The sequence below is a fragment of the Fusarium oxysporum genome, chromosome VIII (assembly GCF_013085055.1).
Source record: "Fusarium oxysporum Fo47 chromosome VIII, complete sequence".
NCBI classification, from domain to species: domain Eukaryota; kingdom Fungi; phylum Ascomycota; class Sordariomycetes; order Hypocreales; family Nectriaceae; genus Fusarium; species Fusarium oxysporum.
In genome coordinates this window covers 3,272,708-3,292,817 of record NC_072847.1, presented here as the reverse complement: position 1 = coordinate 3,292,817, position 20,110 = coordinate 3,272,708, and the positions used below count along the sequence as shown (strand labels likewise).

At 47.1% G+C, this 20,110-nt stretch overlaps 7 protein-coding genes across 7 annotated transcripts; 3 read left to right on the top strand and 4 right to left on the bottom strand.

Moving 5' to 3' along the window:
- Positions 1-2,340: 2,340 nt before the first annotated feature.
- On the top strand, positions 2,341-4,138 carry FOBCDRAFT_230395 (chitooligosaccharide oxidase). The gene is made up of 2 exons (XM_031187623.3): positions 2,341-3,463; positions 3,515-4,138. Exons 1-2 carry the CDS (start codon positions 2,450-2,452, stop codon positions 3,986-3,988), a joined length of 1,488 nt encoding a protein of 495 aa, XP_031034888.2. The 5' UTR covers positions 2,341-2,449; the 3' UTR covers positions 3,989-4,138.
- A 500-nt stretch (positions 4,139-4,638) lies between these two features.
- FOBCDRAFT_230393 (uncharacterized protein) lies at positions 4,639-7,061 on the top strand. The gene is made up of 2 exons (XM_031187624.3): positions 4,639-6,213; positions 6,262-7,061. The coding sequence occupies exons 1-2, from the start codon at positions 4,724-4,726 to the stop codon at positions 6,686-6,688; spliced, it is 1,917 nt and encodes a 638-aa protein (XP_031034889.2). The 5' UTR covers positions 4,639-4,723; the 3' UTR covers positions 6,689-7,061.
- Positions 6,740-7,189, bottom strand: FOBCDRAFT_278569 (uncharacterized protein; the record flags this gene model as incomplete). Its single annotated transcript, XM_054706604.2, has 4 exons — positions 6,740-6,816; positions 6,870-6,960; positions 7,028-7,078; positions 7,133-7,189. 4 exons carry the CDS (start codon positions 7,187-7,189, stop codon positions 6,740-6,742), a joined length of 276 nt encoding a protein of 91 aa, XP_054562579.2.
- Positions 7,190-7,515: 326 nt separating this feature from the next.
- Positions 7,516-11,663, bottom strand: FOBCDRAFT_205698 (uncharacterized protein; the record flags this gene model as incomplete). The annotated part of the gene is made up of 4 exons (XM_059609157.1): positions 7,516-7,742; positions 7,851-9,960; positions 10,012-11,508; positions 11,580-11,663. 4 exons carry the CDS (start codon positions 11,661-11,663, stop codon positions 7,516-7,518), a joined length of 3,918 nt encoding a protein of 1,305 aa, XP_059467786.1.
- Positions 11,664-12,515: 852 nt separating this feature from the next.
- FOBCDRAFT_263650 (Alpha/Beta hydrolase protein) lies at positions 12,516-13,728 on the bottom strand (the record flags this gene model as incomplete). The annotated part of the gene is made up of 5 exons (XM_059611327.1): positions 12,516-12,635; positions 12,692-12,859; positions 12,925-13,317; positions 13,390-13,624; positions 13,676-13,728. 5 exons carry the CDS (start codon positions 13,726-13,728, stop codon positions 12,549-12,551), a joined length of 936 nt encoding a protein of 311 aa, XP_059465672.1. The 3' UTR covers positions 12,516-12,548.
- A 1,186-nt stretch (positions 13,729-14,914) lies between these two features.
- On the bottom strand, positions 14,915-17,147 carry FOBCDRAFT_242970 (uncharacterized protein; the record flags this gene model as incomplete). Its single annotated transcript, XM_059610503.1, has 7 exons — positions 14,915-14,935; positions 14,967-15,056; positions 15,108-15,611; positions 15,672-16,025; positions 16,086-16,153; positions 16,286-16,640; positions 16,680-17,147. 7 exons carry the CDS (start codon positions 17,145-17,147, stop codon positions 14,915-14,917), a joined length of 1,860 nt encoding a protein of 619 aa, XP_059465671.1.
- Positions 17,148-19,024: 1,877 nt separating this feature from the next.
- FOBCDRAFT_297683 (GNAT domain-containing protein) lies at positions 19,025-19,846 on the top strand. Its single transcript, XM_031187629.3, has one exon. It carries the CDS (start codon positions 19,093-19,095, stop codon positions 19,768-19,770), a length of 678 nt encoding a protein of 225 aa, XP_031034894.2. The 5' UTR covers positions 19,025-19,092; the 3' UTR covers positions 19,771-19,846.
- The last annotated feature ends 264 nt before the right edge of the window (positions 19,847-20,110 follow it).

The following is a 20,110-nucleotide window of genomic DNA, read 5'->3' as shown; positions in this document are numbered from 1 at the left end:
AACCTTATTGAGGGTTTCGAAATACCCTCCCATGTTCAAGTGGATTGATAGCTAGAGCACTTGATGTCTGAGCTCTCAACAAGATGCATCAATCTCATACATGAAAGGTTTTAATTAACTCAATACCTAGTTGGGTCCCCAGGAACTCGACAGTTTCCAGTTCGCCTCTAAAATACTGACAAGGTTCGAGTACATGATGACTTGATGAGATCATTACTGCATGGCTTTTACCAAGGAACAACTCCTATACGTCATTGCTTTATTCATTACAAGAGGGAAGTCGTAGATGCAAGAGTGTGGATTTGAAGCCCCATAACATTTCTTATACCTACAATTTAGCCTTCCATAAAGGTAGTATATCTTATACTGCAAGTGAAACGCCCTTTGAATGTATTCAATCGCCTAGTTTGCGGATTGCAACTGACTGCTAAGCCTTGTCTCCTTCCTCTTTAGGTTGTCCAAGTCCTGCTCGCGTCGGTCTTGCTTACGGTATAGACCCGCTAATTGTGTACAAATCTCGTGACATTGCTGTTGAGCCACAGCCTTTTCGTCTTTCCCAAAGTTCCCACTTACTATCGACTCGGCAGCCATCTTTCTCGCCAGGACCTCTTGTATTTCCCAACTCGCGTCCTTTATATCGGTTGCTACCCTGTCTATCTCGCCTCTGACGTTAACGAGCTCTATCGCGATCTCTGTCTTAGTTCGAAGCGGCATGTTGGTATGGGTATATTGGCAAGTATTGGGGGTATTGTTGAATATCTTGGTTTGGGGAACAGCTTGTAGTGCGTACCTGGACCAGCTTTTATAGGCTGCTTGGCTTGCGTTTTACTGGTTCACGTGGTCGACTCGAACGTGACTTTTGCTGTTACTCTCTGTCTATCGACATGAGGAAGTTTGGATTCACAGTCACGACAATCCTCGGAGAGTGAACATGACTGGACTGTCGTGCCTTCATTGCTGTTAAATGTCATGAATAAGTGACCCGCAACTTGTAACCATCGTAAATGGCTCACAGACTCCTCAGCAAAGTAGCGGCGCGAAGTGTCACTATTACTACCACATTGCTACTGTTAGTGACGCAGGCAGAAGACATTAAATCATACCGACCGACGGCTTCCAGCATATCCTGTAGAGCTATCCACGTACCTGCTCTCATTCATACAACGCTGATTAATGACAAATACTGTCTGGGCGACCTAGGTAGTTTCTCTTATTTTATGGCATGGCAAGAGCATCAAGGCAGCCTCACATGGTCAACGGTATTAGAGCATCAGACCCCATGGCAAAACAACGATTACATTGTGCCTCGACGGGACCATCGTTAATGAAGCCTCCAAACACGCGTTTTAGGGGCAGACATATCAAGATTCAACAACCAGCTAGTTGAAAAGGCTGTTCCACTGAGCAATTGCATCTAGTCCGCTATCGCTGCTAGTAAATCTCTGAGTTATGGACCTAAAAACTCCGGACAGTAAGTAAGTGATGCAAGGTAATTTTGCATACAATGTGATGATTATCACTTTTAATATTTCTCTAGTCGTTGATAACTTGTGCAGAGCTCTGACTTCCTGGCTTGAAAAAGAGACATTTCAGGAAACTCTACCTGTTCATTAGTGCACCACTTACCTATCTTGAGCTTCGAGCAGATAAATTCAGATCAGCTTGATGGCGTCAGGAGTCAAAGTCAAGCCCGTTGACGGCATCTTGACAGGCTGCAAAGTTGAAGCTGGAGAAACTGTAATCAGAGAATTGTAGACTCGGAGGTTGGATGCTTCGCACTACCCGAAAAGCTTCTTTCAAAATCGGCAATCCCTTTAACACAGTCAGCAGCCATCATTCCAACCCCATAAACGTTGCCATTACTAGTAACTCTAGCTTGAAGCTAGTCAAGCTGTGACATCATGGCCTATGCTTAGTGAGGTCCGTGATTTGCCAGATGCTAATTATAGAGGGTCCACTTCGTATGCTGCGCGGTAGATCGGCACTTTGAGGCTTGGAATCACGAGAATCAGCGCCACTAGTTCAGTTTTTAGCTGGAGACCCTTTTCATCAACGTTGCATTTTCGATCTGAGTTTCCTCTGCTGGTCATGTCTTACGTTAGTATTGAGCGGCAGTTAGTGTCGCGGGAAGAGAACCTATTGTTTTAGCGGCTTAAAGTTCGTAATTTCTCCTATGGTGACGTTGGCAGGGATGGTGTAATGTTTGTTATGCAACCGGGGACAGCGAGGACCATTGATGCTAGATCCGCAACGTAGTTTTTACTTTAGCTCATGTCGTATTGGGCTTGAATGTCAGTTCGTAACATGTCGATCTGTGGATCATGCGAGTGCGAGGGTGGCCACGGCAGTTGATGTATTTAATAACATTTAATATCTGCTCCATCCCCTATTGTTTCATCTCATTCCATTCATCCTTCCATCACTCTTCTATACCCCCAATTAATTCACGATGCATCTGAATACGCTGCAATGTTTGGTCATCGGCCTCGTGGCCAATGCCTCAAAGTCGTTAGCTGTGCCGACGAAACGAGAAGCTGTGAACAGCTGTCTTGTCCAAGCCAAAGTTCCAATTGATAGCAAAGGCACTCCAACATGGACCGAAGACGGCACCGCCTACAATCTGCGCCTTCAATTTGAACCCGTCGCCATCGCAGTCCCTACAACAGTCGCTCAAATCTCCGCCGCTGTCGCTTGCGGCTCAAAACACGGCGTCGCAGTCAATGCCAAGAGCGGTGGCCACAGTTATACATCCCTTGGTTTCGGTGGAGAAGACGGCCATCTCATGATTGAGCTGGATCGCTTGTATAGTGTCAAGCTTGCCAAGGATGGAACCGCAAAGATTCAACCTGGCGCTAGGCTTGGCCACGTCGCTACTGAGCTTTGGAACCAGGGAAAGCGTGCTCTTTCTCATGGAACTTGTCCTGGTGTTGGTATCGGTGGTCACGCCCTGCACGGCGGCTACGGAATGGTCGCGCGCAAGTACGGCCTCACTCTGGACTTGATGAAGGGCGCTACTGTGGTCCTCCCCACCGGAAAAGTGGTTCACTGCTCTAAGACCGAGAACGCCGATTTATTCTGGGCCATTCGTGGCGCTGGTGCTTCATTCGGTGTCGTCGCCGAGCTCGAGTTCGACACCTTCGCTGCTCCTGAACAAATTACATATTTCGATATTGGTGGTCTTAACTGGAATCAGCAAACCGCTCCTCAGAATTTGCTGGACTTTCAGGAGTTTGGAAAGACTATGCCTGCGGAAATCACTATGCAGATGTTTATCTCCAAGAGCGGATACAGTGTTGATGGTGCTTTTGTTGGTACGGAAGCTGAGCTCAAGAAGGCTCTTCAGCCGCTGCTTACCAAGTTTAATGTTCAAGTCAGCGCGACGACTGTTGATTGGATTCAGCTGGTTACTCACTTTGCTGGTGCCAATGTCGATGTCAACCCTACCAGTGCTTCATACGATGCAGTAAGTCTATCTCCTTTCACATAATGGTGATTCTTCGCTAACAATTGGCAGCATGACAACTTCTATGCTAGCAGTCTTCAAGCACCTGAGCTCACTCTCGCTCAATTCAAATCCTTCGTCGACTACATCTCCACCACCGGTCAAAGCAGCAGTCACTCATGGTGGTTGCAGATGGACATCTCTGGAGGCAAATACTCCGCGATTTCCAAACACAAGCCCACCGACACAGCTTACGTTCATCGCGACGCCCTTCTCCTCTTCCAGTTCTACGACAGTGTTGCTCAGAACCAGAAGTACCCCTCTGATGGTTTCAACCTGATCACGGGTCTGCGACAGAGTATCTCCAATACCTTGAAGGCGGGTACTTGGGGTATGTATGTCAATTACCCTGACTCGCAGCTCAAGGGCGACAGAGCTACGGAGATGTACTGGGGAAGCAACCTGCCCAAGTTGGAGTCGATCAAGGCGAAGTACGATCCCAAGAACATCTTCCGCAACCCTCAGTCCATCAAGCCCAAGGCTTAAAATAATTTGTATAAAGAGTTGTAGATTTTCAGTTGTACATAGACTTGTTATTTAGCGGGTTTTTTCGGTTTAATATTATAGATTTGTTATTCATACAAGACAAGTCCCGGGTAGCCTCTATTTCCATCAATATTTCTCATTGACCTTTAACTAATTCGGCCGAGCAATTCACCCGCGCTTCTAATATAATAGATTACTTCACTGACTAGAATTTCTTGGGTTTCAGCTTGAAGCGTAACACCTCTCAAGGGAATCTGCTTTCGCGGCTCCAAAACCAATACATATAACAGAGATGTAATCCGTTGTTGAACGTTGACTCCAGCGGACTATTAGAGTGTAACTAGATCTTTCTTTAGAGGTGAGATTTGATTAAGATATAATTGAAATTGCCTTTCAACTTCCCCTTCTGAGTTGAGGCATAAATAAACATCACTCTGTAACAACAACGTTGATAGAACCAACAGTGTTGGTTGTCACAGCTCTAACGCATTTTGAGTTAGTTCCCCTCTGAAGTGGCTGATATGATTGGTTCAGCTGTCAACTCACCGTATGATTTGCCCACCGGCTGCCTAACTGTGCCCGAAATAACGGGTCCGGCTTTAATGCCAGCGAACCAACAACCTCGCTACGAATTACTTAAAAAGTCTTCCCCTTTTCCATGATCACCTCACTCAACGACATCTATTTTTATCACCAATTCAGTACAATAAAGCAAACCATCACCATATCGCAACAATGTCGGGTCTAAGCGGCCGGATGTTACAGCTAGACATGGCTCTGACCCAGAATGGGACACCAGCCACGCCTCATCTCCGTCAAGCGCGGATCAAACGAAAAAACAGCCCTACAGACATCAGCCATTTAGTCTTCGGTCCGCAACCTGGGAAGAAGCATCAATTGTGGATCACAGACCGTATCATGGATCCTCAAACAATTCCTCACTTCTTTGAATTTCTCATGAACGGAGAACTTCCTGGCGATCGAAAAACGTCTCGCCCATTGCTTACGGTCGAGGAGGTCAAGAACTTGACTAGACCAGCTTCGGAATGGGCGCCTGCTCCACTTAATCGACAAGCGAGATCGACTGGGGAATGGATAGGTATTCGAATTGGTTCTTATGAAGACAGTTCCAGACTCTGGCCGATTGCCAAAGAACTTCATGCTATGAAGTCGAGGCTTTGGGAAGGGTTGCCACCGATATCTGAGAGACGATGGCAAGAGTTGGGGCTTGATCATCCGGACAGATTCCCCGAAGCCTGTAGTTACTTCGTTGCGGTCATCAATGTCTTTATCTACCTGAACACAAAGCGCACCAAGGCGGCTTTGCGAAAGACTTATAACTTGATATGGGACCATCTCAAGGTGTTTGAGCAGGCGATCAATGCAAAGAGGAAAGCGGAAGCGGAGGACGGCGTGTATGAATATGTATCAGTCACTGGTCTCTGGTATGAGTTCATCAGAGCCCAATACGACTCTATCTGTGAGAATGCACACCACTGGATCATCGAGCACATTGATCGCATACGAGAGTCAATTGTGCAAGAGCTCGCGCTGCATCAACCTGATCACCCGGATCATTACAGCGACAAACAATGGGAACTGACAAACAAGCTGCACGACCTTGCCGAAAACACCTCTCAGGCTGATTACACCATAATGATGCCCACGGATGGATACAAAGGCGATAGTCTTCCAGTGAAAGAGGACGATCGACTCACAGAAGCCCATGGAGGTGGCTTTCGCACAGAAACGATCAGCTGGTCTGCGAATCTAGCATGGCGAGCGTCTGACTACACCAAACGTGTCAGATATCTCGACCGGAAGGAGATGTACAGTCATTTCGAGCATGAGGACTTTAGACAGCTTCGAGGCTCCGTTGGCGTCACTGACCCAGCGTGTATGGTTATCTCGGTGATTAGTCAGATTGACGCACAGGCTATGGCTAGGGAAGAACTACGAGGTCTTCCAAACCATCCTGACTTTGTGCCATGGATTGAGTATGCTCGACGAAAATCGAACAAACGTTTGGGCTTTGTGGCGTATAGGCTGTGTCATGGATATAGTCCTGAGAAGTGGGATTTGTTCAAGGCAAAGCTTGAGGCTGATATTTCGGATTGGGGACGAGGGACGGTTGGCATCAATGATATAAGAAAAGCGTGCAAGATACAATGGATTGATGGTAAGGAGAAGGATATTCTAGACGATGATATTGAAGCTGCCAAGAAGTAAGTTCAATGATGTGAAGACAATGAAAAAGGCTAAAAATTATGCAGGCATTTCGAAACCATTTCAGATCAGGCGGTACACGAGAGAGTATTCCTCGTCATCGACGAAGCAACCATGAAATCATATCTCGAGCCAGAGCCCGGGAAAGAGAAATTCGTCGTTGCCGTTGACAAGAAGTACAAACCAACCGACGAAGAGAACGTCGAGTCACCGGGCTACAAGGGAACTTTGCGCATACTGGGGAGTCTTCTTTGGGATGAGCTCGGCGCTCTGTTGATCATGCAAAGCGCGTTTCTTGAGAATCTCTGGCCGATGGCGATGCATGATGCTGAGGGTGTCTATCGCGGCATCAGGGTTACATCAGTGCTCAAGTTCTCAAGCTATCAAGAGAATTTGAATTGGAGGCTTGCGAGTGAGATTGTTCCCAAGTTGGTAGCGTTTAGGAGGAGGCTTGAGTTCAGACAGAGGAGGTAGAATGGTGGAATTAGATAATGACTGATGAAGGAGAGGCCGCTCCTCTAGCCACTAGTGCTTGCCAGCCTTTTTGGCGTCCATCCGAGCTTTGGTGATCTTCTTCTTCCAACCAAAACACTGATTGCACGCTACACCTTCCGGTTAGAATTCCATTTTTCCGCGGGAAATGGTCGTGAATTACTAGCGCTGTCATGTTTCTTGCACATATAAACGCCATCGTCGTTGATGGAGGCATGTGGACTTTCGATTGCATCGCGCTCCACAGAGTCAAACTACATCGCGAGTAAGGAGTGTAAATAAATAGTTTTGCTTTTAGGGAAAAAAAGAAGGTCAACGTACTCCGTAGAAAGCGTCGTTCTCCTCACGTAAGTCGACACTGCAATCTTCACACTATGGACAATATGTTAGTTATGTATAGGTCTGGACAAGAGATGGCATACTGACAATTTCTGCGAGATGTTCTTGGCAGAACACTGCGTCGTTGATCTCAACAGTGGACATGACTGAATTAACTACGAAATGGAAAGACTTGGTATGGTGCAGACAGAGATGAAATGAATGTTACAAAATGCAGAAAAGGTCTTGTCTTATAAAGTGATGCATCTTGGGGCCACGTCAGTGGCGGGCGAGATCTGCGAGACACTACTGCAGTGCAGTGCTCAGACTGCAGCTGAAAGATGGCATGGCCCAATAGTGAGGTCGGGAGCTAAGCGTCAACTGTATGTGATTGGCATTGGTATTCTTGTAGCGAGGCTATTGGGTGGATGTACGAGATTATTGACTAGAATCTTGGAACTCAGCTGCCAAAATGAGACATTCTTTCCCTCTTATGAAAGAGACCTAGTTTTTGTGACGAGGTGATAAGGTTGAGGGGTAAAAAGAGCTGCAGTCCCAACACAAAGGTAAAGAGCACAAATTGACACAAGATACTCTTTGACTTCATCGATGCTTAAGAAGAGACCTAGACAGATTGAGTTGAAGATGAGGACCAAGTTCCCAGGCGATGATGTTAAATGGAACCCAGGTTGAGACGAATATAATACATCAAGGTATACTAATTAAAAAAACACACTGTCTAAATACACAACTTATTATATATAATCTATCTTAATATTTAATATAAGCAAACACTCATCATGGACTAGTATAACTTTTGATCTACCTGTCTCCAAGTCTGTTTGAATCGAGAACCGTTTTGGATCGACATCCTGGCGAGGAATCCACAATATCCTCCTAGAGCCTTTCATAAGCCAGGCCTCAGATTTCGTATATGATAGTCTAAGGTACCGCGGGTCCCAATAATCATCTGCAACCAATCTCGGTATGTCATCAGAACCATCATCTCTTAAATCGTATTTGAGAACGCCAAAGCCCGTGTCGAGCCGTAGCCCGGGGGTCAAAAATGTCATACGTGGAACGACGGCCGACAAAGAGTAACCCCGAATCCAGGTACCGTCGTTCGCATTTCCAATGAATATATAACGTTGAGTGCAGATCGCCAATATACCACGAGAATCGAGTGAAAGGCTGAAAACCAAGTCTGGATGGTTTAGGAGACCTCCAAGCTCAAAATGTTGGATTTCCTTTCCGTTCATGATGTCCCATATCACTATCCAAGCACTGTACAAACGTTCGGCCATAGCTACTCGGCCGTCGGCTGTAACGGCTGATCTAATATTCCAAGATTCAATGGGGATAGATAATACCCGCGAGCATATGCCTGTCTTTAGATCCCAGAATCTTATGCGAGTATCCAAAGTCATGATCTGCCCTTGTGACCAAAATTGTATGATCGTACAGTCATTGAAACGGATCCTATCAGTCGAGTGCTCTCCAATGCGTCGCTCGCAATAGTAGAGGCCCGTATCGTGGTCGAAATTAAACACATCAATGGCACCAAGGTTGGTGGCCACAGCAAAGTAGTCGTCGTGACCAAATACTAGTGACTCAGTTGTGTAATATGCCGCTGGAGGCGAATTTTGAAGTGTCTTGGGGAGATGGTGAAATCTGCCATCGACTACTATGCTTAACATGTCGAATTTTGCGTTGTTACTGATGACAGCGACCTTGCCACTTGGCGATGTGATAAACGCCCTGACTATGCTGGCAGACTGTTGGGTGGTAGGTTTCGAATGGCTCAAGATTGTGTCCAGGCTCCAAATCTTGAGAGTGCCGTTTTGAAACCCGAGCGAAGCAAGTTGGCGATTCCTTCCATAGCATATTGTCTTAGCAGGATCGCCCCGTACCTGCGCTACCAGTCTCTTCGCTTCTAAATCCCATAATTCGATGCCGAAGTCACCACAAAGGGCTATTAAACGGCCATCGGCTACCCATGATGCATCATTTACATACTTCATTCGGTCGAATCGCGCAATCTTCTGCACGGTTATGGATGACCCCCAAGAGTACAATACGAGCTCTTTCCGACCTTGGAATACCGCACAGCATGCCCGATCACGGCTAATCGTGGCAGCGTAAGAAAGTTCTATGCCCTTCAGCGACATTAGCTTGGACGCTTGATGTCTCGTATCAAGACCCCAAATAGAAATATCGTCCCATCCTAGAATTAAGAGAGCCTGTGGATGCGAAGGAATATTTATCCAGAAAATATACAGGATAAAGCAGCCTGGTATTGTATGGCAGCTGTCCACTTTTGTTTCGCTCGCCATATGCCAAATGTCCACGGTGTGGTAGTCTGATGCTATTGCAAGTAATTTTCCGTCTGGAGACACGGATAGAATGGTTGATCCGCTACTTTTGAGAAATGTGAAGGATTTACTGCGTTCCACGTTAGGCAGATGGAAGATGGAGAGTCTTGTTTCGTCTCTTGTGTCGCCAGATAATGTGACAAGATGATCTCCGCTTGGATAGAATGTAAATTTGTGCAGGCGACCTCCCGGAGATTCAATCGACTTGACAAGTCCACCAGTGGAAGCGTCCATCAAGAGTAAACTGTCGGCGTTACTGTTGATCGTTGCAACCTGCCCACCATCAGGTGAAAATTCGCATATGGCCGAGTTATCGAATCGACTTGCTATACCTGGAATAGTCTGGAGACAGGCATCCCAACGTTGGAAGTTGGGGGAGAATACATCTATGAATTTGTTGATTTCCTGATTGAAACATCCTTTGATCTTGCTGAGTTGGGGGGTCAATATTAAAGCCGAGTCATAGAGTTGAAGTGGTGCAACATCCATGATGGTTCTGTGTTTAGAAGCGAAACGTACAGCGTCTTTGACCAAAAGCTTTAGCTCGTCAGAAACTCTACCCTCCTGCATGATAGTTAATCGCTGATTTAATTCTCTCGAGATATCACTACCTACCAACTTATCTTCCAGTCTCTGCATTGCCTCGATTGCCTCTGAGGTACACCGCAACAGACTCATAGCCTCAAGCCAGTAGAGGTACTTATTCTCCAAGAACTGGGTTATCATAGTATAACAGAAGTTGTTTTGGTGTTGATTGTCGGTCAGAAGCCATGAACAGAAGTGATCAACCCAGTAGACGCAGGCATATCCAATAATAGTCAGAGACGAGCCTTCTAAAACATCTATCTCGTCGATCAAGGCACAACTGTCTTTGAGTTTGTAGAGATTTCGATGGAGCCTATCGTGCATGACATTTAGGCTACAGTCGAAAATGAAGTAATGTTGTTGTCCTATACCTGAAGGTAAGATCTTGGGTGTATCGCGTAAGAAATCATTGACCGACTGATGGACAGTGTAGACTTTATTCTCTCGTATAGTCAAGAGGGAGCCACAGGATGTAACGAGGCTTGATAGAGTTTTCTTGTCTTCAACCCACTCAGTAAGAATTCCGTCAGCCGCGGCTAGCTCCTGTAGACTCAGGGGCCTTAAAGCAACAGCAATCGCGGCAAGGATAGCTCTACACCAGTCCATATCTTGCTCTTTGATGTCGCATATCATCCTTGCGTAAAGCTCGTTCAGTCCAGCAGGGAAGCGTTTTAGGATGTTGGAACTGTGGTAGTTATTGACACCGGGCTTTCCCAGTTCTTGGCATACCAAAGCAACCCAAAGAAATGTATCATTCGCGTTATCAAGAAGATGTTTGCGGATACGCTCTCGATTAGGCCGATCATATGTTGAATTGAGCCGGTCGATCTTGCTATCAACGAATTTGAGGACAGCATTTGAGATCGAAGCGTGGTTGAGTTCCAGTTGTAATTGAACTTGACTTTGCGTTGCATCAAGCTGTGATTCTATCTCAGGCCAGTTGCGGCTAGAGATGACCCATTTGGCTTTGCATGAGATTAAACACTGACTAATGTAGCCAACAAGTTTCTCGCGACCTTCGATGCACTCGTCCAAGGCATCAATAATGATGATATAATCTGCAGATGTCTTATCTTCGAGGATGGCGGTAAGGATCCCTGATAGTGCGTACCAAGCGTTATGATCGGTGAAAATATTTGAACCAGCTTGATCATATTCCCTGCGAACATAAGATTTTAAACCTGGTCGCTTGCTGACGAGAAACCAAATGATCCCGCGAAGCACATTTGATGCAGTTCGGTGGGAAGGCCGTGCAGCTTGGCAGAAGAAGTAAAAGATACCGTCATGTGACGTTTTCTCTAGCTCTGTAATAAGCCCAGCTAGAAGCATCGTCTTGCCTTTTCCGGGGTCGCCTTTGATCCAGAGTAAGTGTTGTTCTGGATCGTCGCGCCATTGCACGAAATTGTCATTGTATAGAATCCAGCTGTAACAGTCTTTAAGCAGACCGCCCTTGTCACGTTCAATCCGTTTTTTATCGGCGCTGGGGTTAGTGATATAAAGGTCTTTGAGGCACGAGTCTTTCTCTACCTAAATCGCTGTCAGATATCGCTCGCGGATGTATCCACAAGAGGACATCGCGTGTCTGGAAACCCACTTACATCTGTGTCGTAGACATTATTAGTCTGCTGGGCGATTTCAACGTGACCGACGTTGGCAGCCTTCCCTATGTGCATGTCGGTCATTGTGAAGGCCGGGTATCAAATTTGGAAAGAGAATTGATCTCGTAAGAATCCAGGAAGAACGACCATGCACATAAGCAACCGTCAAGTACATCTATTTCTTCTTGTTGAGACCCAATCACGTCTGATGCATCACTTGATGCAAGTGCCAATTTTCATCAATATGTACAAAGGACAAAAGTCCTTTACTTCTGGCCACGTCACAACAAACCCTGCATGCATTTCACCCAACACGTCTTGTCTTAACTTCATTGCCTACTACAAACGGGATAGAGCGTAATGGAGGGGGCGTTGGCCAACCAAGACAACTCATTCTAGCCATCCCTGTGCCACACACTGCAGCACTCGCTGGGTGGGCCCGTCACATATCACCAAGTACAGACGCTGGATTTGGCATTTAGGCATCAACCTACACACCTCGATATTCTCACCCCGCCCTGACCACTGCTGGAAACAAACAGCACGATGGGCATCACCCCGGTGATAAATATGGGTCCCAATAACCGAGACGCAAAGGGCCAACATCAACGTCTCGCAGCCTTATTGTGCACCAGAGGAGCACTCTTTAGTGGCCTTGATTGATGAGGATATTCGAGATTATGTTTGTCTGTCATAAAATGGATCTATTTAGTATACATTTAACATGATATTTCCAACGCGTAACAACACAAGTACTTGCCGACCCTACGACTGAATTGTAGGCTGCCCACACAGACGATAAGAGCATGATATCTTTTTTCATTACCACTTTCATGATCAGACGAGTGACACAATGAACTATGTTTAGCTTGCTACGACAGCCATTGTAAAAATACTAGAATTCATCCGCAGACTCCTGGGACCCTCCATTATAGTTGGTAGTTAATGAATTTATAACAGAGGGTGCCACTACAGATTGTTCACTTGGCTCCCAATACTGATGCTATCGTTGGCGACATTTACAGCCTTCCCAAGGATATTGATGATCCTGCCACCCTACACTGATAATTAGCATCGGTATGTCGGTACCCACCGGCGTACAAGGCTCTCACATTTGATGGGGATATGCCTGGTGGTATCATGGCTTTCCGAATTGCCGCCACAACAGTAACATAGCCGTCAGCATCCTTTGTCTCGAACTTGCAGATACCAATATGATCAGCGCGAATAGGTGCGGCATCACCACAACCATGAAGTTGAGCGGATTCGGTTTCAACGATCTAAATGCGTCAATCTCAATATTTGTCCACTGGCTGGGACGAGAGTTCAAGAAAAGGGACTATACCTGTACCGATCCTATACCCCAGCTTGTCTTTAGAGTCTCATAGAAGAAAAAAGCTTCGATCCTGCGGTCGATATTTTTGGAGGATCTGCGCTTATTGAGAACCTGCGGAAACGCTCTTGTGAGTTCATCAAGGCGCTCGGAGTCAACCCCCAGAAGCTTCAAAGTTTGCTGCTGTGTGTCGACCCCGAAAAAGTCAAGAACTCTGCGGACAACTTCAGCGGGCTTCGCCACTGAGGATCCTCGGAACGGTGTTCCCAAGAATATTATGCCACGGACATTCTTAGCGATCCACGCTTCTGCCGAGTTCTCAGGTTTATGCTCCCCATGAACCAGAATCTGAGCAGCAACTAGACCGCCGAGGCTGTGAGCAACGAAGATTATTGGTCGGTCCACCTATTTCCACGTCCAAGAGTAAGCATTTCCATACGCGAAAGGAAACATCGTACTTCGGCTGAAGTCACTAACGGTTTGTGTGCTTAATCGTTCTGCTGCCAGCTTCGCACACACGTCCTCGGCATCACTATGGATTTCAGTCTTGGTAACACCCGACTGACCGGCACTAGTGATATTGGTGTCATAGCCAAAGAGAAAGATGCGAGTTGCGGGAATATCATTTGATAATAGATCTTTTGGCCAGACGACTCCATTCTTTGTCCAGGTTTTTTCTCGATCTCCCCGCAATCCATGTAAAAAGACAATGCTAGATGGATTTGTGTGAGTTGAGTGACGTGGTAACAACAATCAAACTTACTCGGCTTGCGCATTTTCTCCATTGTATACTTCTAGTAGACCGTATTGAGCCATCATGAGGATACCTGCAGCCTGATTTTACTTTGAGTTTAGTTGGATGTCGACAGAAGGTATCCAAGGCCAATCCTAAATGAATTATTGAAGAAAGATGTTTGACGCCTGCAAGACTTCTGTTTTAGGTATTAAAAACCGATTGGTGAGGCTCGATGCAAGATACCAGGTCAAAAACTGCTCAGGTGACACGTACTGGAGATGGCTTACAAAAAAAAACCCCACTTGCGTAAGCACGGTGTATCTTTATAAAATGATATTGTGCAGACAATCCAGGTGTCTGATTGAGCCCGCAAAGCGCCTACATTGTTAGCTGGTTGACAGTCACGAACAATTCAACGCCACTTCTTCCTGTAGTGGCAGGCCTCATTATGAGAAATAAAAATCTATGTTATCAGCCATACTAACGGCAGTCCCCTGATGGCTTTATTTCAAGGGTTATCAGGAGGCTCTTCCTTCCAAAGCTAGGTAATGATGGGCTGACATGATGCTTCCCATCACCGCCGCTCAAGGAGTATACCAGGGCGGGCTGATCTTTGCTGAATGAATCCAATATTGCAAGATTGGCTTTTCAGCTCCCCACAATAAACGGGCGCTAAATAACAAGTTAATTCAGCCGCACTTCCCCGCCTCATGGTTGAGTCTGATGCCTACTTGTTCACCCCACAGGCCTCACTACCCCTGCTACGTCGGGCGCTTGGTCAACGAACGTTATTTGTCGACATTGGTCGAGATTATGCAATTGTTTACTCCTTCAGATGTCTTGACACATCTGTGCAACCAATGATTGCACTTTTATAAAGCACAGTGTTAATACTATTTATATAACAACAGGGAGAAGAGATAATATAGAGAATATATAGGCTTTATATAAAAGATCACCAGAATATGGCTTTTTTATTTATTTTTTCTAAGTATTAATTTACGTACTTTTAAATAAAATTTTTTATTTATTTATAATATCTTAAAACCTAAAAACGTTTATAAATAGTTTAATTACTCTTTAGATTTAGAGGGATATATATAAGACTTAGAAATATGGGCTAAGCTTTTAGAATATGGCATTAAGGGGAGCCCAAGATAGAAGGAACTTAATATACTTAGCTACTTGTATACAGGTCAAAGCCTTTAAAAGTCCAGATATGTCCTAGTTATCTACAGCCACTCCTCTCCAAGCCTGGCTTAGTATTTACCCAAGGATAAGAGAAACCTTCTAGATTTTCCCACTTAGCTGCTATGACCTCCCCGCTTGCAACTTGGTACGCAATACCATCCTTCCACTCAACCCAGAGCACAAGGTATAAATCCTCCTTAAAAATCGGGAGTCGTGTCTCCCAATGTTCTCAATCCCATGTCTTGGAACATCTTTTCAATCTGCACACCGCTACTATATCAACCGGTAGGTCTATCTCAGCTCCGTTCACATTCTCCGGGAACCGATCCCTTGTTTCCTTGTTAGGAATGTGCAATTTTCCAATGTCCTTTCCAAGTCTATCGCAAAGCTTTGATTCGTTTTCCCACGGGTATTGTAGCTTATCAGAATCCTGTTGATATCCTGACAGCCTGGCTTGGACTGTCTCACAGAATAAATATGGGGTTTGCTCTGGCATAAAGGGAGCTGTTGATTCCTGGATCTCACTCACAGGAAATGGGTAGTACCACTCCGAAATTCTCCCATAGGTCTCAAGCATAGATTCATGCTCGAAGAGATATCTGCTGCAGCCATCAGGGCAGAGGCGGGGCTCACTTTCGGGTACTGGTACACGCTTCCACCCTGGTGGCATAGGTTTGGTGAAATCCTTATATCGCTCACGTTTCTCGAACCAGCTCGGTCGAATTCTTCGCCTTTGCTCCTGCGGATCAGTTGGTAAGCTACTTATGTACCACTCAGTAATAGGAAAAGCTTCTTCAACATATTCTTTTTCAGAGATCTAGTTGCTGTCAACCCGAGTTCCTGTCTGGCTGCGCGTATAGACAGAGCCTTTCCAACCTAGCCACGACCACGAAGGAAGGTCGGAAGATTCGAAACGACTTTCGATAGGTCTGCTTGACGCGGTGCGGCGTTGCAGACCTTTCGTCCCAGATGCTCGCCAGCAGAGACTATGCTCGAACAACATCTCTGGAATCCCATACAGAAATCCACATTCGAAGGTTCGACTGAAGACTGATAGTAAACTGGAGAGAGCAGGGAGGGCATCTTCCTCAAAGGACAACGACCGCTGGTTGTATTCGTCAAGATAGCGGCGAAGAGATGAGTCGTATGGGAGCCCATCCATCACGATATTAGAGTGAAGATGGAGCTAATTATCGATCTCGGTGAAAAGCGTCAGTTCTTCATGCCATAAACTACATGAGCATACCCAGTGGATCTCGAGGTTATTGAATATGATCTTTCTATTCGCCAATGCATATTCTTGAATTGTCCGGCCTCTTTGATAATAATGCTGACGCTGGGTAGGAAATAAAATCATCTCGTCCAGAAAGGAAGTGTTCCGAAGAATGAGCCTCTCGTCCCCAAAAGGAATGACATTCTGGCTCAGCCCTCGGGGGTTGGATATGCCCTTGAGACCAGGTACCCCAGACCTAGAGTCACCATCTGTGGCAATGATAGTCGCAACCGCATTAACATAGATGGCCCCCATTGACCTCAACTGCTCAGAAGCAACCTCGGGATCGTGGTGAGTGACACAGAGTGCATCAGCCCACAGGCAACGCTCGTCAATGGCTGAGGTTAGGTACATGGCGTGGCGAATGATAGGCGAGACAAAGTCTGAGAACTCGGGGGTTGCCAGAGCGAACGGCTTTTGTAGCCCTTTGAAGGCGGTTGAAGTAATTATTGGTGGAGTATGGCTTCCATAAGTGTAACTTATCGCCACGTAGTCAACGGGTTCATGGCCCGGGACAACGCACTGCTTCTGCACGTCGACTAGCCAAGCAGGGCGGGTAGACTATACTTCAAGAGGGTTTTGGCATTTGACGCCATGCGAAGAAATGCATCTGTTCTTCCATTTCTTAATAAATCCGATATCGACCCAGTCCGTGTCGAGTACGCGCCCATTACCTGGGTGCTCAGGTACGTCATCTTTCTTCACCAATAGCAAATTCCAGAGATGGCCGCTGCCAGATACAGATTGACTGATAGATATGCTAAAGCCTTGGCGTGGTTTTCTGAACCCCAAGTCACTACTATCGAAGCTTTGGCTATTCGGTTCTTCAGAGCGGATATAGTGAACAAACTCTTGTATCAGCTCTTTGTGGCGGGGAAACGCAGTCGAAAGCGCTTCTTCATAAGATCCAAGATTTATGTCAGGTGCAGATTCAGGGCCTGAGAATTGGAGCCAGATAGCCATGCAGGTTGGACATCCAGATGCCCATTGCGGACTGTTGTCTGCGAGGGTTGAGGGTCTAGGTGGGGTAGCCATGATCTTGCAAGGACAAAGAGGAATAATCTCAAGAATGGAGAAACTGGCTCAAATTACGTCTCCCATGGGGTTTTGTCGCGGTCTTTCTAGTTCCATATGGGGTTGAAGGGGGGTAACTATATGCACAGTAAGCACGATAACCCTTCTCCCATTTGCTTATTCGCCGACTCTATCACTTCCCACAGAGAGCCATGCGGTTGGCCTCGTGTAACCACACATCACACGCTATCATTGGTAGACTTTCTGGAGTTGGGGACTAAGGTCACTTTCCAGAGCCTCGTAACCGGAGCCATGCCTGAGTCATTCCAAGGATTATTGGAGAGGGTAAGCGAATAATGCTGTATAGACTGTAATATAGTAATAAAGACCCCTAATAAGATACTGAATAAATAGGACACTTTGGTCTCTGGGAGCCAGGAAATACATCTATCTCGAATCAGAGATCCCTAATAAGCGCAATTTTTAGAAGGCATTTAGTTGCAGTGCCTGGGCTATATTCTGTTATAGAAGGAAACAGCTGCTACTCTTGGCCTCCGCCTTGAGGACTCAACCCTTCACCTAAAAACCAACATTGTCGTCTCTGAACCTCGGTCTAAACCAATTCACAATAAGCAAACAGTTTGAGCTATTTAGGCTCAGCGCCAATATGCATTTCTATAACTCTATCTTCAAACATTTTAGATATGTATTTCTATCAAGTCGGCCCTGGGCTTTAGTTACTTTCTTTCTTGAATCTGCGGCAGATTATATTATAAACTCTCAGACCCTTCCTATCTGGGAAAGAGCTCTTACATACCCTAGGTAAATAAGGACCTATCTACATCGGCTCGCAATGCTAGCCAGCAGGGAAATCTGATTCTCTGGGTTTGAACACACCAGACCGCGAAACTATCATCGAAATCGACCTGGTGGGGACAGGGCGGGTCTGAGATGGTGGGTGGGGTTGAGCGATAACTCCCTTGTCAACATGGTGAATCCACTCCGCCGAAAGATTGTACAGCAGCTCAAATGTAACTTTTGCATTGCAGTCAAACAATAGAATGACTCGGTCTTTGATTTCAATAAGTTTTACATTGCCGATGGTGGCAAGCACGAAAAAAGCCCGAGCCTGGACTTCGAGACGGTCCCTGCCTTTGTGGAGTGCGCGGATAAGACGCTTTACATTGTTGACTAGCGCTGGGCTACGGCTTTCCTGATATGCGTCGCGCTCCTGGTCTTGGCCAGCTGCTTCAGCGTCGTCATCTAGAGTATAACCGTCGCGCCCGACGTGCTGGGCTACTCCAGCTCCTTGGTCCGCAATTCAAAGTACGTCCACCTGCCCAAGCACAAGCTCAACAGCGGCATGAGCGGGAGCGAGCGCCTCCGCGTCCTCAAGGGCATCGAGGTCATGATGCAGAATGTCAAGGCGAATGCCGACATTGACCGCATCGCTCTAGGCTTGAAACAGGATAAAGCCGAGCCGCTGAGGAAGGGGAGGCTCTACAGATAGGAGAGATTTCCAGCATAGGAAGTTGTTTAATTGCGACATGTTCGGTACAAGAAACTTTGCTTGCCCTCTAAAGAGACACTTTGAAGAGGTACCTCTGAGTTCATGAAGTCTGCCGCTTTCCAAGCCAGCACCAGCTGCTTCTGTCCCAACCGTCATATTCCCTGCTCAAGAAGCCCTTCTTGGGCGCGAAACCTTCTGGAATCACATGCAAACAGAACATGATCGTAAATGTTGCGAGCACGAGACACGAAATACACACCCTGTTATGACTCACACTACCATTTCCAGGTATGGGCATGGTGGGGCTGGCTCATGTCCCGAAACGGCTATTGTCGCCTCGCTGCAATTACGGCAAACCCGAGACTGCTCGTCCCATGGGCTCCAGAGGGATAAAATGGCATCGCCATGTAACTGCGAGCATTTACCTGAGCAGAACCACACAGAGCCACATACGCTATGGCTGCCCCCGGACCAAAGATCAGGGTCAAGACAACGATGCCAACCCTTCCGCTGGCGACGCCGCGGGCCAGCATCGAGACGGAGCGGCTGGTGCTGCGGCCGCTGTCGCACGAGGACCTGGCCGACTACCACGCGCTGCGCACGCAGCCCGAGGTGGTCGAGTACATGTCGACGGGGCGGGCGGACCGTGACCTGGATGAGACGCGGGCAGTGCTGGACTGCGTCGCCGGCCCGGGCCGCGAGGCCGCCACCTTCGTCTGGGGCATGCGGCTGGCGGCGACGGGCGAATTCATCGGCGCCGGCGGCGTCTACGGCGTCGACGCCCGGACCCGCTGGCCCTCGCTCGGCTATTACGTGCGCTGCGAGTACTGGGGCTGCGGCTACGCCTCCGAGGCCATGGCCGCTGTCGTGGCTGCCTGGTGGCGCCTGCCCCGGTCCCCGGGAGTGGAGATGGAGCTCAACCACTCGTCGGTCGGGCGCGCCGTCGCCGCCGGCGAGGAAGTGCCCGAGCACCTGTTCGCCTTCATCGCCTCCACCAACGCCGGCAGCATCGGCGTCATGAGGAAGCTCGGCTTCTGCAAGTTCAAGGACTGGGAGGTGCTGGATAGCCGCGCGGGCTATGAAGGTCAGATGGTTACACTAGTTGGATTCCTACTCCAGCGGCCTGTTGAGTAGGATTTTTGAAATGCCGATTTCTTGAGAACGATTTGCAAATTTCGGATGAGTTAGATGTAATAGACAGTCTCTTTGCTAGTACTAGAATTCTACAACTGAAACTCGACTTCGAAATGCCTTTAACCACAACCATGGAGCTGAACGAAACGAAATATTGGCTGGTCATTAAACAAGTCGATACGCCTTCGCCTTCGACCCTAGAGGCAGAGTGAGGTAGAATCTTCTCCAGTCTATAAAAGCGTTCGGCTTCAGAGCGCGGTAGACGCCACAGTGGAAGTTTACTGCTCTAGAGAGCGGGAATGCTTGACCGGGCGCTTGAAGTCAAGTGATAGCTCGTCTG

What these genes read in the sequence shown, in the direction of transcription:
- FOBCDRAFT_230395 (XM_031187623.3), top strand. Translation starts at nt 2,450, where the DNA reads ATGCATCTGAATACGCTGCAATGTTTGGTCATCGGCCTCGTGGCCAAT. An exon ending in CCAGTGCTTCATACGATGCA is followed by an intron (nt 3,464 to 3,514) that starts GTAAGTCTATCT and finishes AACAATTGGCAG; the next exon opens with CATGACAACTTCTATGCTAG.
- FOBCDRAFT_230393 (XM_031187624.3), top strand. Translation starts at nt 4,724, where the DNA reads ATGTCGGGTCTAAGCGGCCGGATGTTACAGCTAGACATGGCTCTGACC. An exon ending in GATATTGAAGCTGCCAAGAA is followed by an intron (nt 6,214 to 6,261) that starts GTAAGTTCAATG and finishes AAAATTATGCAG; the next exon opens with GCATTTCGAAACCATTTCAG.
- FOBCDRAFT_297683 (XM_031187629.3), top strand. Translation starts at nt 19,093, where the DNA reads ATGGCTGCCCCCGGACCAAAGATCAGGGTCAAGACAACGATGCCAACC.